The 17,315-nt window shown below is 42.5% G+C and overlaps 1 protein-coding gene across 1 annotated transcript; it reads left to right on the top strand.

Moving 5' to 3' along the window:
• Window positions 1–15,108: 15,108 nt before the first annotated feature.
• Window positions 15,109–16,850, top strand: LOC122455175 (elongation factor 1-alpha 1-like). The gene has a single exon (XM_043490123.1). It carries the CDS (start codon window positions 15,176–15,178, stop codon window positions 16,562–16,564), a length of 1,389 nt encoding a protein of 462 aa, XP_043346058.1. The 5' UTR covers window positions 15,109–15,175; the 3' UTR covers window positions 16,565–16,850.
• The last annotated feature ends 465 nt before the right edge of the window (window positions 16,851–17,315 follow it).

Raw genomic sequence — 17,315 nt, 5'->3', positions numbered from 1 at the left:
GGAAAGCGAGGCTTTAATCATGAGCATCCATCCCACACTGATCCAGGATTATTCTGGAGGAGTTAACTCTCATTCCAGCAATCTTGTGCTTGCATCAGAGCTCTGGGCAGACTCTTGCAGGGATCGTATGATGGTAAGGGCAGAATGTGTGGGCTGTTGTGCAGGGTTTCTCAGGAGAGATGTTGTCAGCTACATCAAATGTGGATATTTGCTAGAGTGACACCTGCAACAAAGCAGTGGGCTGAAACATTTTAAGGGGAGTTCTACTAGACATTTATATGACAGAAGCTCCATAGGAGGAAAAACCCCAGACAAAGAAGGAGAAACACCAAGAGCCCAGAAACAACCTCTGTAGGCTTAATTATATTTATTTAAGATATATTCAGGGACTTCCCTGCTGGTCTAGTGGTTAAGAAGCCACCGTGCAGCACAGGGGATGTGGGTTTGATCCCTGGTCGGGGAACTAAGACCCCACACACTACAGGGCAACTAAGCCTGCGTGCCATGACTACTGAGCCTGCGTGCTGCAATTAGCGAGTCTGTGCACCTCAACGAAAGATCTCACATGATGCAAAGAAAGTCCCACATGCAGCAACTAAGACTGGAAGCAGCCAAATAAATAATAAACGAAAGAAAAAATTTTTTAAATAAATATTTAATGAGCATTTACTATGTGCTAAACACTCTGCAAGGTCCTTTGAGGAAAGCAAGATAATGTAGAGATGAATAAGATGAGGATCATCCTTCTTACAGTCTCAGCATGCACTGAGAAAAATTGCGCTTTTTCACAAGGCCCACTTGGCTTAAGAAGCCTTCTTGAACACCTTGCCAGAAGTGGATTGCCATACAGCAGACCTCATTTTCCCACAGAAACCTTGTCACAGTCTTTCAGTGTATTTCTACATAAAGATTTGACATCAAATACCTATCTTCAATTTAAGAAGTAAAAAATGAAAGAAGGCTAAGACTTGATTTCTAAAGATTTTTTTGATATGGAACAATCTTAAAGTCTTTTATTGAATTTGTTACAATTTTGTTTCTGCTTTATGTTTTGGTTTTTTGGCTGTGAAGCATGTGGGATCTTAGATCCCACAGGGATCGAACCCACAGCCCCTGAATCAAAAGGTGAAGTCTCAACCACTGGACCACCAGGGAAGTCCCCCTTTATAACTTTTTTAAATTACAAAAGTAAGCTCTATTAAATAGGTTTCATAGAATTATAGACATTGTCCACACAAGCTCACTGTCCAGTCATGGGACAGAAAGGAGATTGGAATCTTCCAGCTACAATCCACCTCTACAACTGAACATCCACTGGACTTGGATAAGTCACGGCCCCTCCATCAACCCTGGCTCCAGTTCATATCTGTCTAGAACCTTCTTCTGAACAAGACTTTCTCCATCCTTTGAACTCTTCCAACATTCCAGGATTTGCCTCTGATTTTTAGCATTTCATGTCTTTCAGTCTTGTTCTCATATTTCAAAGGTTCATGTTGAAGTAACCCTTCTCCAAAAGTGATATAAAATGACCTTAGTTTTGAAGTACCTTTAGCCTTAATGAAGTGAGAGGGTCAGATGGATAATGAAAGATAAATGAATTAATGTGTGTGTGTGTGTGTGTGTGTGTGTTTGCCTGAGAAGAAGGTCTGGAAGTTCAGATTTGATCCCTGGAATCATAAACATTCAAGGTCTTGGGGTTAGAAAGCACTTTAAAATGGATTCTTGAATTCTTTCAGTAATGTTCCCACCCAGCGGTATTCACAGTATGCCTCAATACATGCTCTACAGGGAGACATTAATAACAAAAATATGTAAAATAATTAAGGGCTTATATGCTGGTTGCTGCACTAAGTTTTTTGCACACCTTGTCTTTTTTAACTCTCATGACAACTTCAAGAGGTAGACACTATGCTTTTCATTTTGCAGAAATAGAAAGCAAGGCCAAAGAGGTTAAGAAACTCATCCAAGATCACAGAGCTATCCAGGCAGAAGGCGCAGAGCCTCTGCATTTTCATCATATTAAGACTTCAACAAGATTCTCCTCTGGTAAAGGCTCAGCTCCTTGGGGCTCCATGAGTTACATCATTTCTTGAATAGCTGCAGACTCCATATGGAAACAGGAAGCTCAGGCCCCTGGAGGTCGGTAGAGCAGAGAAGGGGGCGAAAAATGAAGCTTTAGGTAGAAAAATAAAAATCTTTAAAAAAATATATCAAGGAAGAAAAGGTCAGTAGGAAAAGGAGGGATGTCAAGCTGGGAAGTGAGAGTTAAAATGAGAGGCACTCCTGTGAGAAGCTTAAGCTTGGTGCCAAGGGAAAGGCATGCAGGAATTCTGCAAGCAGAGCCAGGAATCCAGGCACATGTGAACAGCTCTTAAGTTGCTGGAGTGTGCCTAAGAATCAGAGGGAAAAAAGACTCCAATTTTTCAGAGATTCAAGACTGAGGGGAAAAATTGTAATAAACTGGAAGCATGCTATGGTGTGGGAAACGCAGGTATTGCTGTCAGACAAAGATGTCACTCATTTACCACTTGTGCAGACTGGGCAAGTAACTTAACCTCTCTGAACCTCAGTTTCTTGGTCTATTAAATGAGGATAACAACAGATTCTTCAGCATTTTATAAGGTCAAATAGTTAATATACATAAATGAGTATTTAGAACATGGTAGGTACTTAATAACATTAGTTCTCTTCCTAGAAAGAAAGAAGGGTATCCCAAATTGTCTCAGGAGGGACATGTGGAGAAGGCCAGGAACTAGAAGGGGGAATATGTTGGTAAAAGCCTAGAGGCAGAGAATTAATTATTTATACCATGCTAAGCTACATGGGTCAGCAATAGGAGTGATTTAGTTACACATTACACATATGTGTGTGTGTGTGTGTGTGTGTGTGTGTATTTTGCAAATAAGCTCATTTGTATTATTTTTTAGTTTCCACTTATGTACTGTGCTGTGCTAAGTCACTTCAGTCATGTCCGACTCTTTGTGAACCCACGGACTGTAGCCCGCCAGGCTCCTCGGTCCATAGAATTCTCCAGGCAAGAATACTGGAGTGGAGTGCCATCTTCTCCTCCAGGGCATCTTCCTGACCCAGGGATTGAACCCTCATCTCCTGCGGCTCCGGCAATGCAGGCAGATTCTTTACCACTGAGCCACTGGGGAAGCCCTCCACATACAAGTTATAGCAAATAATATTTACCTTTCTCAAAATACAGACATTTTGACTTTTAGACTGTTCCCAGGACACTGGGTAACTTTGAAGGGCAAAGTCCAGGCTTCCCTTTGATAATAAAGGTAGGGACAGAGGAAAAATTCCCTGGAGATTGACAGCAGGATTTCCTCATGCACAGCCTTGGCTGAGGGTTAACTGACCCCCAGAGAGAGGCTGACAATGTCCACATGCATGGATATCTCTAAGCTCCTCAATATAAGAAGCCCATGGCACAGGGACTATCTTATTCACCGTAATTTTCTTACAGTCAAAACAGCAGCAAGTGTAATTTTGTCCGGTGCTCAGAAAATAGTGAATGAAACATCTTGGACTTCCTCTTTCAATTTTGGAGAATGTTTTCTGACTCTTTTGAATGAACTTGGAAAGAAAAGTTTCTTCCTCTTTAGAGAACAAAGGCACCACAAAAAATGAACAGCAGACAGACAAAGATACACCCATTGCAAACAAAGCAAGGTAGTTACTTTATCTTTTACTTTATTGAACAATATTTAGCCCCCTGCAGTGGAGCAACACTGGGCTTCCCTGGTGCCTCAGACAGTAAAGAATTTGCCTGCAATGCAGGAGACACAGGTTCAATCCCTGGGTTGGGAAGATCCCTTGGAGGAGGAAATGACTATCCACTCCAGTATTCTTGCCTGGAGAATTCCATGGACAGAGGAGCTTAGTGGGCTATAGTACATGGGGTCGCAAAGAGTTAGACACGACTGAGCAACTAACATACACTACCGGGATATTCCAGCACATTCTACCGTTTGTGACTGAAATGGAGAACACCATGGAGCATGAAGAGAACCCTGTAGCAGATCAACCAAACAGAAGGAAAGGCCTGTCAGAGACCCGAACACGACTACTGAAAGGTTTGGTTCGGGGCCTCATCATAGTTTTTCTCCCAGATGCTTAAGGGCCCGGGAGGAGGAATGGACACCCTCTCCCAAGCATCTCTACCCCAATAAAAAGATAAAAGCAGAAGAGTGGGTAATTGTCATGCCATGCAAATTGCCTTCTATGACAGGCTTTTTAAAATTAGGTGTATTATGTCTTACAAATTAATTTTCAATTATTTTGAAATGAGCTTGATCTAGCCATTGCCATAAGCAGAATGTTAAATGCAGCAAACTCGGATGCTTTGATACAATTGCAGTTAGGGGACCCTGTGTCCTGTGCTATGTCTTCATAGTATTGAACCATGCCAGCAGATCATCAGCTAATTGCTGAAGACCGAGACAAGGAGAAAATACAGTGGACACATCGCTAAATCATGAAAACTGTTTATACCCAGTGAGAAATCTGGTCAATACTGTCTCTGAAATGGTCTTTAATGCTGCCAAAAAAGAATAGGCATGGCTAACTGCGTTTCCAATTAGGCAATTGTTATAATTTGCCAGTTATAAATCACCATTCTATAGCATAAAAATAGTCATTAAAAAGCTTCCAGGTTTTAAAAAAAATCAGCTGATGGAATGACTTATAAAAGCCAACTTAAACGTGAAACAAGATTCCATTAGTATGGAAGAAACAAAGAGAGGCAGCCTGAACTTGTACTTGCTGTGGATAATGAAGCACCGTGGTCACTCTTGGTGGTACGATTCTTTTCTGCTCCTAGGATTGTACTTTGGAATGAATTGGAAAGGGGTAAAGCAATTTTTCTAAAAAGCCTTGATGAAGCCTCTACTGTTCTAATGGGGTAGAGCTGTTATGAAATTCCAGTTGTTGATTATTTCACAGAAAGGTAATTATTTAGTCTTTTCAGAACAAAGGAGTATGTGAAGAGAAAGTGGATGAATGTGAAATTATAGAACCTCAGCGCTTAAAGTGGCCTCATTTCTCTTAGCTCAGCTCTTTACAAATGGAGTGACTGACCCTCAGGAAGGTGTGGCGGCTCACCCACACCACCTTCTAAAGCAGAGAATATTGAATATAGTTCAGAATACTGAAACCATGCCCACCCCACCCCCAATCTGTGGAAAAAATTGTCTTCCATGAAACCAGACCCTGGTATCTAAAAAGGTTGGAGACCACCATGCTAGAGGAAATTCTGTTTAAACTGAGACTTAAAAGATAAAGAGAAATATACTAGGCAAGGAGGAAAGCTGCACAGAAAATCATTAAAGACAGAGGAGACAGCATGTGGAAGGGCCCAGTTTTGGAAAAGTGTGGGCAAATTCGAGGAACTAAAAGCTGACAGTCAGTATGGCTGGACTGAAAAGAGCAAGGTGTCCACCGAAACAGTGGGGGCCGGCTTATGCATAGCTTTCTAGATCAAATTAATCATGACGAGAATTTATTCTAAGGGCAGTGGAAAATCAGTGGAGGATTTTAAACAGGAGAGTATTATTAACAGATCTGCATTCTGAAGTGGTCAGTTTGACACCGTGGTTAAGGATAAATTGAAAAGGGTGGGAGAGGAAGCGGGTAAGCCATTCAGAATGTGATGATGGAGGCTTACTTAAGTAACAGCAATGGCAGTGTGGAGGGAGACAGGCAGACACATCTGAGAGATCTTGAAATGACATAACCAACAGACCTGTGTGACATTTACATGTGGAAAGCTGGGGGGAAAGTGGAATAAGGATCCTTTAAGGTTCTTGGTTGAAACAACCAAACGGAGAGTAATGCCACTTCCAAACTGAGGGAACGCTTGAAGAAGTAAGTTTGGTCCTTTAAGAGAAGAGGACAGGAAGGACAGCTTTGGACTCGATGCATTAAAAACCTCAGTGTCCATCAAGATGGTAATGGATTAATATATTCCGACAGTTTTTACAATGGAACACCCTGCAGCATGTACAAATGAGGAGCTATAAGAAAAAATAAGAAATGGTCTCCAGGTAAATGAAAAAAAAGCAAAGTACAGAACACAGGGTAGAGTGTGGTACCATTTTTTTTTTTAATTAATGTGTGTATGTGCTTGTTCACTTATGTAAGCATAAAAACAGAAGAATATAAAAGAAATTACTAACTGTGACTATCACTAAGGGATATACTGGAGACACCAGGTGGGAGAAAGTCTTACTTTTCATTGTACAACATTGTGATACTTGAATGTTTTAATATGTGTGTGAATTGCCTATTTATTGAGATTGATTTCAAATAAATACATAACTAGATGCGAAGTGCATATCTTCCTGAAAGAATGGAGGCTATAATGCTAAGAAAGTAAACAAAAGACAAAGAGAGACAATATCAAACAAATTAGAATTTCTGCCAAAAACTTTTTTTTATTCATTTATTTTTATTAGTTGGAGGCTAATTACTTTACAATATTGTAGTGGTTTTTGTCATACATTGATGTGAATCAGCCATGGATTTACATGTATTCCCTATCCCGATCCCCCCTCCCACCTCCCTCTCCACCCGATTCCTCTGGGTCTTCCCAGTGCACCAGGCCCGAGCATTTGTCTCTGCCAAAAACTTTTAACAGAATAAAACATGTTATTTTGTGCTGAAGGAAGATACCATGTAGAATTAATCTATAATTATCTTTAAAGTTTACCAAACATCAGTCTAAAGCACATGAAATTTTAAATCTTGAAAATATGAAGATAAATTGAAAAAACTAAAATCACAAGGGGAGTTATAAATTATCTCCTTTGAACAGATACAGAATAAAACCACATAAACTAAATTGAATGATAAAATTTAAAGTATTATTTACAGAAAATAATGAACTTTGTAAACTACAGTCTATCCATCCCTTTCAAATAAACAAGGAACTCTCACCAAAGTAAAAATTATATAGGATCCATTCCTTTCCCATAATGCAGAAAAATCATCAATTAATATTTGGAAAGCAATCACTAGGAAATTAAAAATCCATCTCTGAGAGATCATTTAAATTGCAATTACATGTTGTTTAGAAAAATAACAGCAGTGACACAGTGAAAACATTACATAAAAAAACCCAGTGGGGTATGACTAAAATTGTGTTCAGAATATCAAAAGCCTTAAATGCTTTCATTATTTAAGAGGAAGAGATAATAACAAAAATGAATAAATTTAGATCAAACTCAAAAAGTTAAATGAAAGCAAGAAAAGAAAATCTAAGGCAACATTTATCAAGTTGTTTGTTATTAAATATGAATGAATCCCCTAGGTTCAGATGTAACACACCACACACACAGTCACATATTAAAGAGGAATGAGAACGTTCCATCCTTACATAGTTTGTGAAACTTTACTTGTATACCCTCTCAGTTAAACACCAATACAGGGCTGTCCTGGTGGTCCAGTGGTAAAGAATCCACCTGCCAGGGCAGGGAACACAGGTTTGACCCCTCATCCAGGAAGATCCTACACATCTCGGAGTAACTAAGCCCATATACCACAACTACTGAGCCCAAGCACCCTGGAGCCTGTGCTCTGCAAAGGAGAAGCCGCTGCAGTGAGAAGTCTGCGCACAGTAACTAGAGAGTAGCCCCCACTCACCGCAACGAGAGAAAAGCCCACACAGCAACAAAGACCCAGCACAGCCAAACATAAAATAAATAAACAAAATTATTTTAAAAATCACCAATGTGCATTAGCGTGTTGAAGTTGTGTAAATGTTTACCTTTAAACAAGAGACTGTTTAATTTTGTACAACTTTACTATCACAATATTGAGATCATCTTATGGTGGGGTAAAGTATAAACTGGATGATTTTGTGAAGATAAACTTGTCAATATGTGTCTAAAGACAAAGAATTTAATTGACAATTTGACTTCTGGGTAAATATTCTAAAGAAACAATCCTAGAGATGTACAAATACCTACCTAAAAGGATTTTCGAAAGAATTATTTTGATGGTGAACATTAGAAAACTTTGAATGTGCAACATTGGAAGAGCAGTGACTAATTTCTGGATCAGTCATATAGTAACATCTTCAGCAGCATTTATTATAAATTCATGCTGAGGATTTAATTACTGGCAAGTGGGAGAGCAGCTTATAAACACAGTGTATAGAGTCCCAATTTTGTAAAATGCCTTGGCTACTTTCAAAAACAAAACTGCCATGAATAAGATTCAGAGATTTCCAAATATAGTTATCTTTGATACTAGGAGAACAAGCTCCTGGTTCTAACTCTGTTTAGCTATATGACTTGGAAAAATTTATCTTCCCCTCTGGATCTGTCTGTTCATCTGAGAGGGATAACTTAAAGTAGCCCTTCCAGGTCTTAAATACCGTGATTCTTTTATTCTATGCCTTCAAAATGATAAAGTCATTTTAGGTACCTACTGTAAATTCAGATATAAGTACTTATATTTTGTGAATGCCTATTTCATGCAAATCACTACTATAAAGATAACTCAAAGGCTCTGACATGATTATCCTAAAGCTAAGGTAAATTAATAATCAATACACATGAATCAATTTTCATCTTATGGCAAAGGCAGAAAGCAAAGAATGTAAATCCATAAAACCACCTACTGTTTCAGAAATTTTATTTTGCAGATAAAGCCAAGACCAAACATGAGTTCTGTTTATTTCACATCATAGTTTTAATCATATTTGCTTCATCCTTCAACTTTCAGGTTATCTTAATTTGTGCATGTATGCTAAGTCACTTCAGTCATGTTTGACTCTTTGCAACCCTATGAACTGTAGCCTGCCAGGCTCCTCTGTCCGTGGGATTCTCCAGGCAAGAATACTGGAGTGGGTTGCCATTTCCTCCTCTAGGGGATCTTCCCCACCCAGGGATCTAACCTCCATGTCTTATGTCTCCTGCATTGGCAGGCTAGTTCCTTACCACTGGTGCCACCTGAAGCCCTATCTTAATTCAGCCAACATCTAATTGTTATAACTTTCCTATGCACATGGTATGTTAATTTAGGGAACTCTGCAGCCATTTCCCTTCAAAATGATTTTTTTTTCATTTTCTAAGAATAAGCATTTCTAGACTTTTAATTAAAGCCTCCCAAATGCAAAACATACTTTGATTCTTTCTCTTTTATTCTTTTCCTTTCTTTCTTTCCCCTTCATGTCTTTACTTCTTAGCTCAAGTTTCAATGTTCAGTTTCTAGGATCTCAACATTCTACAATGAATAGGTCATTTTCCTTTGAATTTGTAAGTTCAAGGTAAATGGCACTGCATTCCAGGCCGTGGAGATGTAATTTTCTCCAGGCTGGCTAACTAGGTATGGGGAACTGGGAGTCAGGAGACCTGGCTCCAGTCTCTGTCCTGCAGTATGTGACTATGTGCAAGTCACTTCCCACACCAGATCTCAACGTTCTCATTGGTTACATCACACAAAAAGGAAATGGAGGGGGAGAAAACTTCTTCCAGGAATTGCAAGCTGGGGATGCTTTCAAGAAACAAGCAGGGACTTCCCTGGTGGCCCAGAGGTTAAGAATTCACTCACAATGTAGGGAGTGTGGGTTCAATGCCATGGGGTGTGGCCAAAAATTAAATAAATAAATAAAATGAATGGCTATAAAAAAAAAAAAAAAAGCCAAGCAGGTAACACAGTGAATGAACTGGCCAGGTGAGTACCAGGACAAAATGGAAGGGTTCATGCCTCATCTTCAAGAGCAGCTGTGACTCAGCTTCAGCCCCTAAATCCAGTGCTGTATCTGATTTTTTTCTCCAGGGATGCTAGAAATGTGGGGTTTTATATGAAATCTCCCAATTATTAAATGTTAACTATTAATTCCATATTTTAACTTGGTAGCTCCATCCATGGGGTTTTCCAGGCAAGGATACTGGAGTGGGTTGCCGTTTCCTTCTCCAGGGGATCTTCCCGACTCAGGGTTCGAACCCAGGTCTCCCACACTGCAGGCAGACTCTTTACCATCAGAGCCGCCAGGGAAGCCCCTTAACTTGGTACAGACAGACACAAACGTCGACAGCCTGAATTCTTTCTGTAAGACAACAGTTGGCCACTTCTAATCCAGAAGACTATCAAGTCCATACTAGTAAGAAGATGCCAACTTCACAGACTTGTTCATTTCGTCATGTGGTGCACAGCTCTTGTCACCATCAGTAACAAATCTGCATGAAGCAACTACTGTCAACAGGGCACATGCTTGTCACTGGCCAAGCAACACAAGCATAGACCTCCAGCCAAGCTCTAATGGACACAAATACCCAGGAAATTTCCTCCTTTAAGTATAACTTGCCTGTCTCCTCCTTTTCAAAAACTTCCCTGTCTTCTGCCCCCATCATGTCCCAACCCAAGCAGAAGAAACACCTCTCTCTTTTACCTACTTATAGTATGTGGCACAAAGCCCTTTCAGACCTTATTACACCTTATTATAATTCTTTCTTTCCGTGTCTGCTGTTCTCAATAGGCTGTGAGCTCACCAAGGGCAAGAAAGTACCATTTTCCTTTTGTATCTACATTGTTTCATTTAGGACCTGTCACACTCTTTACAAACAGATATATTGTCAGGTTAGGAATGCAGAACACACATGGTCTGGGCTGGGTGCCCAGCATCCTTGAGAAATGCAGCGTTCAGAGGAAGCTCCATTCCTCGAGCTGAAAGAAGAAAGAATGGTTTTGTGGAAGAGATGCAGGTAAGCAGAGCGCACACCCAGAGCCTACAGGAGGCAATCTGAGAACAGAAGCGGGGCTCTCTTCTCCTCTCTGGAGTGACCAACGTCATGGGGCAGGTTTAACCAAGATGCATCCAGGGTCTCTTTTCTCCAAAATGCAGGAAAATTGTTATGGAACCTCCAATTCTATAGCTTATGGAAACTATGAAGCATTCTTATGACAGCTCAGGAAGTTTTGACCCTCAGGACTACCTCCTCCTCGGGGTTTCAGCTTCACGTGCACTTTGAATGTTAATCACCACGAGGACCCAGACACGAGGCCAGATCCTTCTCTATTATCTACATACACATCCCTCCTCCATCCACACTATCACAGATGCCTCACGCAAGGCTCAAGTCAACGTGACCAAACTTGCTCAGGATCCGGGAGGGAGACAGATGAACTGGTCATATGACAGCGAGAGAAACCACCCAGGTCCCACGGGAGCTTCCTTGCCATCACCTCCTTCTCTGAGAGGCTTTGTTTTGCTGCAGCCAGTCAAGTCCTCACGTGCACAAAAGCCACATCTAACTGCAACAACATTGTCCACTGTGCACACAGCCTCCTGCCACCCAGAACCAGGACCCAGTACTTCCATTCCCTTTTTTTGATCTCTGCTCCCTTTCATGGCTCAAGCCGCTGCCAGCTTCCATGGCACATGGGGTCTCATTCTCAGCCCAGGGGCGTGTCACAGACTGTTCCAAGCAAAGGTAGCTTCCTTCATAGGAAGGTTTCTGCTGCTGGCATCGCCTCAGGCTGAGTCACAGAGCCTACAGGAAATCTGACTCCTGGTCCCATCAACAGCCCATCCAGCAAGCAGTTAGCACAGTCCTCACCTTGTAACACTTAGGATGGCAAAGTCAGCCATGAGTTCATGGTCAACTGGACAGAAGGCAAATTATAGAAGTCAGGGTCTCTCTCTTTGGTTTTCCAGAGCTGTTCAGGGGGGGTAACAGGGAGGCTATGAAGTCACCTCTTTTCTTGAGACCAGATTGGAAGAAAGGGACAAGGTTTTCTGAGACAGATTCAAAGGAGGGAAAACTTGAGGGACTTCAGAATAAACTCAGCATATCTTTTGGCCTTCCTGTGGGAATGAACATGAAATCTAAAATTCCCTGATCAGGTGTTCCCTCATCAGGAAAGCATCTTTTCAACCCCAGGCCCAAATTTGACCCAAGGGCAGCCCCCAGAGGCTGGGAGGCTAGCATAAGAGCCTCACTTTGCACTTGACTCTGAGCAAGGGCTCCTTGCTCTAGGGCCTCACATAGAAACATAAACATCTGCATTAGCCACTGCAGTTCCTTTTTGTTTTAATCCATTTTCTAAGCTAATGCAGTGTTTTCAATATGATCCCACAGGGTCTTGGCATGGGAAGGGCCATGATGTCATATTCCAAGTATTCATTATGATTCTAATATGTGAGGGGAAATGGCCAATTCTTTTCTGGCTCTGTGTGTGATGGCAGTATGCACATTCTCTATCCCTTTAGGAGTAAATCAAGATGAAAAAGACCTATAATTTCCCCAAGAGGGCTGCAGCAGACAGCCCACATAAATTAGGAGTTGCTTCCTTGGAGGATATATAAACTTGGTAATTATTTTTAGGAGTAGATAACAGTGATCAAAGTCAAGAGTTCTATTGATAGAAAAGAGGGAAAGAGAGGCAGAGAAAGAGACGGAGCTATAAGGCAATGGAATCCATCTCAGGAATTTTGATTCCTGGATGTATTTCTCAGAAGTGAGGTTAGGAGACAGCGGGGAGCCAGAGGAAGGGAGAAACATGAATATCTTCCGTGTGGGCTGGTTCACAAATGGGTCCCTAGAGTCACAGACACTTCATTCTGGAAGAAACTGAGGCCCAGGGACAGGAGGTAACTTGGCTGCATCTCTCTAGTGAGTTTTGCCAGAATAAAGATGAGGAAATGTGTCTTCCAGTCTTCAGTTCCTAGCGGTCAACTGTTTACCTTCAGTCGAGCCCTTGGAGCTGTGTGTTTTCAGAAGTACAAACCGGTGGGGCCTGCTTAAGTCATTTTTGTTGTTTAGTTGCTCAGTGGTGCCCCACTCTCTGTGACACCATGGACTGCAGCCCGCCAGGCTCCTCTGTCCATGGGATTCTCCAGGCAAGAATACTGGAGTGGGTTGCCATGTCCTCCTCCAGGGGATCTTCCCCACCCAGGGGTTGAACCCACATGTCTTAGGTCTCCTGCTTTGACACACAAATTCTTCACTACTAGAGCCACCTGGAAAGCCCACCAAAACTTCTACTTAAGTTCTCTTCTTACTACCATTCCTTCAAATAAAGTAATTTGGTATCCTTCCCCACCCCAAAAAAGGAAAGGAATCCTAGAGTGGTTTGCCATTTCCTCTCCAGGGAATCTTCCTGACCTAGGGATTGAACCTGCGTCTCTTACTTTGCCAGACAGATTCTTTACTGCTGAGCCACTAAGTAAGCGTTAGTTGCTCAGTCGTGCCCAACTCTTTGCGACCCCATGGACTGCAGCCCACCAGGCTCCTGTGTCCATGAGATTTTCCGGGCAAGGGTACTGAAGTGGGTTGCCAGCCACTAGGGAAGCCCAAAGTTGTTTTTACTGTAACTTAACTAAGAGAGCTGCCTACTGGAGACCTACTTGGACTCCGGCTTTTTGCCACTACTTAAAACAAGCCTGGGAGGGAATTTCCCCTCAGGAGTCATGGGGGATGGAGGGGTGGGAAGACTTTCAGGATGCAGGATCAGAAGGTCAGGATGCTAGCTCAGACCTCCCTGCCCTTTGTTCAGGGAGACTTGGTTTCCTTGTCAAGATGAATAAGCCTAGCCTGGCTCACAGAGTCCAGTGCGGATCAAGCCAGATGAAGAAGGGAGAAGTGCTCATTGACTGTAAAGTGTGAAATACATTGTGTGGTATTGACAGTGTGACTCTTATGATTAACAGCCCAATGGGGGAGGTCTTCCAAATGAGTGTGGGAGGCATCGCCTAGGGCTTTGTGGTCATTTGTGCTTGCCACTTGGAAACCGAGAGACAACGGAGATCCAGACATCAAACCCTTCCCCAGAAGGGACACAAAGGACCTGGAAGCCTGGATGGATGGGTAAGCAGGCTGGGGCAGTATTATCAGATTATGCAGAACCTCCACAGCCAGCTTCAGGGCATGTCAACCTCCAGACACCAGACACACAGCGGGAACACAGCTCACTCGATTTAAAAAGCATCACAAAAGGCAAAAATCACACAGCGTTGACTTTTATCTCCAAAGTCCCAACTCAGTAGGTCTTAACGATCCAAATTCTTTTTTAGGGTTGGAACAGGGAGGAGCCCGTTGAAATAGTTAGCTGGTCTTTCAGCCCATATTGTCCCAATAGTATAGAAGCACACCCAGAGAGCTGAGAGGTTCACACTGCCCTGTGCCCTGGAGACTGGCTGGTCTGAACAGGTAGATAGGTCACGTTTCCCATCCTATGCGACTCAGGATGAGCTCATTGACGAGGAGGGTGAGCAACAATCCCTCCACCACTTAGATAGCTCCCTTTCTCTCCCTGCCTCCCTCTCACGTGTGTAATTAAATTAGCCCATGTGATGTGACGCCTCCGAACAGTTTGGAGCTCTGGCCCACTCTCACTATAGAGGTCATTCCCCTCAACTGTGTTTATAACTGAGGTTCCCTCAAGCCCCCAAATGTGCGCCATGATGGGCTTAATCAGCAGGATCAGGCATCGTCAGCTGATCATGGGCCGGGGGGAGGGGTGGGGGGGCTCCAAAGAACCAGCTGGGATCTGTCTGTCTCCAGACCCTGCAGGAGTCCTGTGGCAGAACTTCTATCAAACTCTCAGCAAAGGACCAAGAGGAACATATTGGAAATGACTCCATGGAGGCCCTTCTCTTATTTCCTTGATCTGTGGACATGAGCTGTCTAGCCTAGGGTAATTCCTCTCCTTTCTGTGCTCAGTCGCTCAGTAACGTCTGACTCTCTGAGACCCCATGGACTGTAGCCCACCAGGCTCCTCTGTCCATGAGGCCCTCCAGGCAAGAATTCTAGAGTGGGTTACCATTTCCTTCTCCAGGGGATCTTCCCAACCCAAGTTCTCTTGCAACAAGTCTCCTACATTGGCAGGCAGATTCTTTACCACTGTGCCACTTGGGGGGCCTGGGGAAGTCCCCCAAAGTAGTGGATGCTAATACATATTCTTCACATTTTTAGAAATATTCAAAATGTAAATAATATATTTTTTAAAATTCATGTGCCTTACCATTCATTCAATAAACATGATTTGTTTGAAAACAGTTCACAAAAGTTCAATTTACCAGAATTCTATACCTATTACCTGCCTATTTATTTCAGTCTTAAATCTGACTTTATATTAAAAGCAGTAGTTTACCTTTTTCGCAACGGGTTTGCCGCCAGGACACAGGTGTCGTGAAAACCACCGTTAAACCTAAGCCAAAATGGGAAAAGAGAAGACCCACATCAACATCGTTGTCATTGGGCACGTAGATTCAGGGAAGTCTACCACGACTGGCCATCTGATCTACAAATGTGGCGGGATCGACAAGAGAACAATTGAGAAGTTCGAGAAGGAGGCTGCCGAGATGGGAAAGGGCTCCTTCAAATATGCCTGGGTCTTGGACAAACTGAAAGCTGAACGTGAGCGTGGTATCACCATTGATATCTCCCTGTGGAAATTTGAGACCAGCAAGTACTATGTTACCATCATTGATGCCCCAGGACACAGAGACTTCATCAAAAACATGATTACAGGCACATCCCAGGCTGACTGTGCTGTCCTGATTGTTGCTGCTGGTGTTGGTGAATTTGAAGCCGGTATCTCCAAGAACGGGCAGACCCGTGAGCATGCCCTTCTGGCTTACACTCTGGGTGTGAAACAACTAATTGTTGGAGTTAACAAAATGGATTCCACTGAGCCACCCTACAGCCAGAAGAGATACGAGGAAATTGTTAAGGAAGTCAGCACCTATATTAAGAAAATTGGCTACAACCCCGACACAGTAGCATTTGTGCCAATTTCTGGCTGGAATGGTGACAACATGCTGGAGCCAAGTGCTAACATGCCATGGTTCAAGGGATGGAAAGTCACCCGTAAGGACGGCAACGCCAGTGGAACCACCCTGCTTGAAGCTCTGGATTGCATCCTGCCACCAACTCGCCCAACTGACAAACCCTTGCGTTTGCCTCTCCAGGATGTCTACAAAATTGGTGGTATTGGTACTGTCCCTGTGGGTCGTGTGGAGACTGGTGTTCTCAAACCTGGCATGGTGGTCACCTTTGCTCCAGTCAATGTAACAACTGAAGTGAAGTCTGTAGAAATGCACCATGAAGCATTGAGTGAAGCCCTTCCTGGAGACAATGTGGGCTTCAATGTCAAGAACGTGTCTGTCAAAGATGTCCGTCGTGGCAATGTGGCTGGTGACAGCAAAAATGATCCACCCATGGAAGCTGCTGGCTTCACAGCTCAGGTGATTATTTTGAACCATCCAGGCCAAATCAGTGCTGGATATGCACCTGTGCTGGATTGTCACACAGCTCACATCGCTTGCAAGTTTGCTGAGCTGAAGGAGAAGATTGATTGTCGTTCTGGGAAAAAGCTGGAAGATGGCCCTAAATTCTTGAAATCTGGTGACGCTGCCATTGTTGATATGGTTCCTGGCAAGCCCATGTGCGTCGAGAGCTTCTCTGATTATCCTCCCCTGGGCCATTTTGCTGTGCGTGACATGAGACAGACAGTTGCTGTGGGTGTCATCAAGGCAGTGGACAAGAAGGCAGCTGGAGCTGGCAAGGTCACCAAGTCTGGCCAGAAAGCTCAGAAGGCTAAATGAATATTATCCCCAACACCTGCCACCCCAGTCTTAATCAGTGGTGGAAGAACGGTCTCAGAACTGTTTGTCTCAATTGGCCATTTAAGTTTGATAGTAAAAGACTGGTTAATGATAACAATGCATCGTAAAACCTTCAGAAGGAAAGGAGAATGTTTTTGTGGACCATATGTTTTGTGTGTGGCAGTTTAAGTTATTAGTTTTTAAAATCAGTACTTTTTAATGAAAACAACTTGACCAAAAATCTGTCACAGAATTTGAGACCCATTAAAAAAAGTTTAATGAGAAACCTGTGTCTTCTTTTGGTCAACACTGTAACTCCCTATAGTACTACTTTGGTAAGAGTTGCTCATAAGCTATTTCTGGTAAAACAATTTTCAAATTATGCGTTTGTATTTCTAGGGTGGAGCTTCAGGTTTGTTAACCTTGTGTTGAGAGAACTCATCTGTTTTAATAACATCTTAAGCATTGGTGCAACACTTTCTAGATTAGGACAGATGAGCAAAGTAACTTTTATATGTAAGCTAGTTTGTAAGGTCAGATTCTATAGTATAAAAGCTCCTGTTGCATATAAAATTTTATGGTTACATAAATAAGTAAATATGTCAGTTTCCCAGTTATGAGGATGTGCATTCACATTTATAATAAGTAGTTAATCTAAAATGTGAGGCTTAAACAGTATTGAGTACTGCCCTGCTAGAGTTAATTGTATACAGGTTCTAGGAAAAATAAAAGATGCTGGAGGCTAAAAAAA

The sequence above is a fragment of the Cervus canadensis genome, chromosome 17 (genome assembly GCF_019320065.1).
Source record: "Cervus canadensis isolate Bull #8, Minnesota chromosome 17, ASM1932006v1, whole genome shotgun sequence".
Classification (NCBI taxonomy): domain Eukaryota; kingdom Metazoa; phylum Chordata; class Mammalia; order Artiodactyla; family Cervidae; genus Cervus; species Cervus canadensis.
This window is presented reverse-complemented; position numbering and strand designations above follow the sequence as displayed.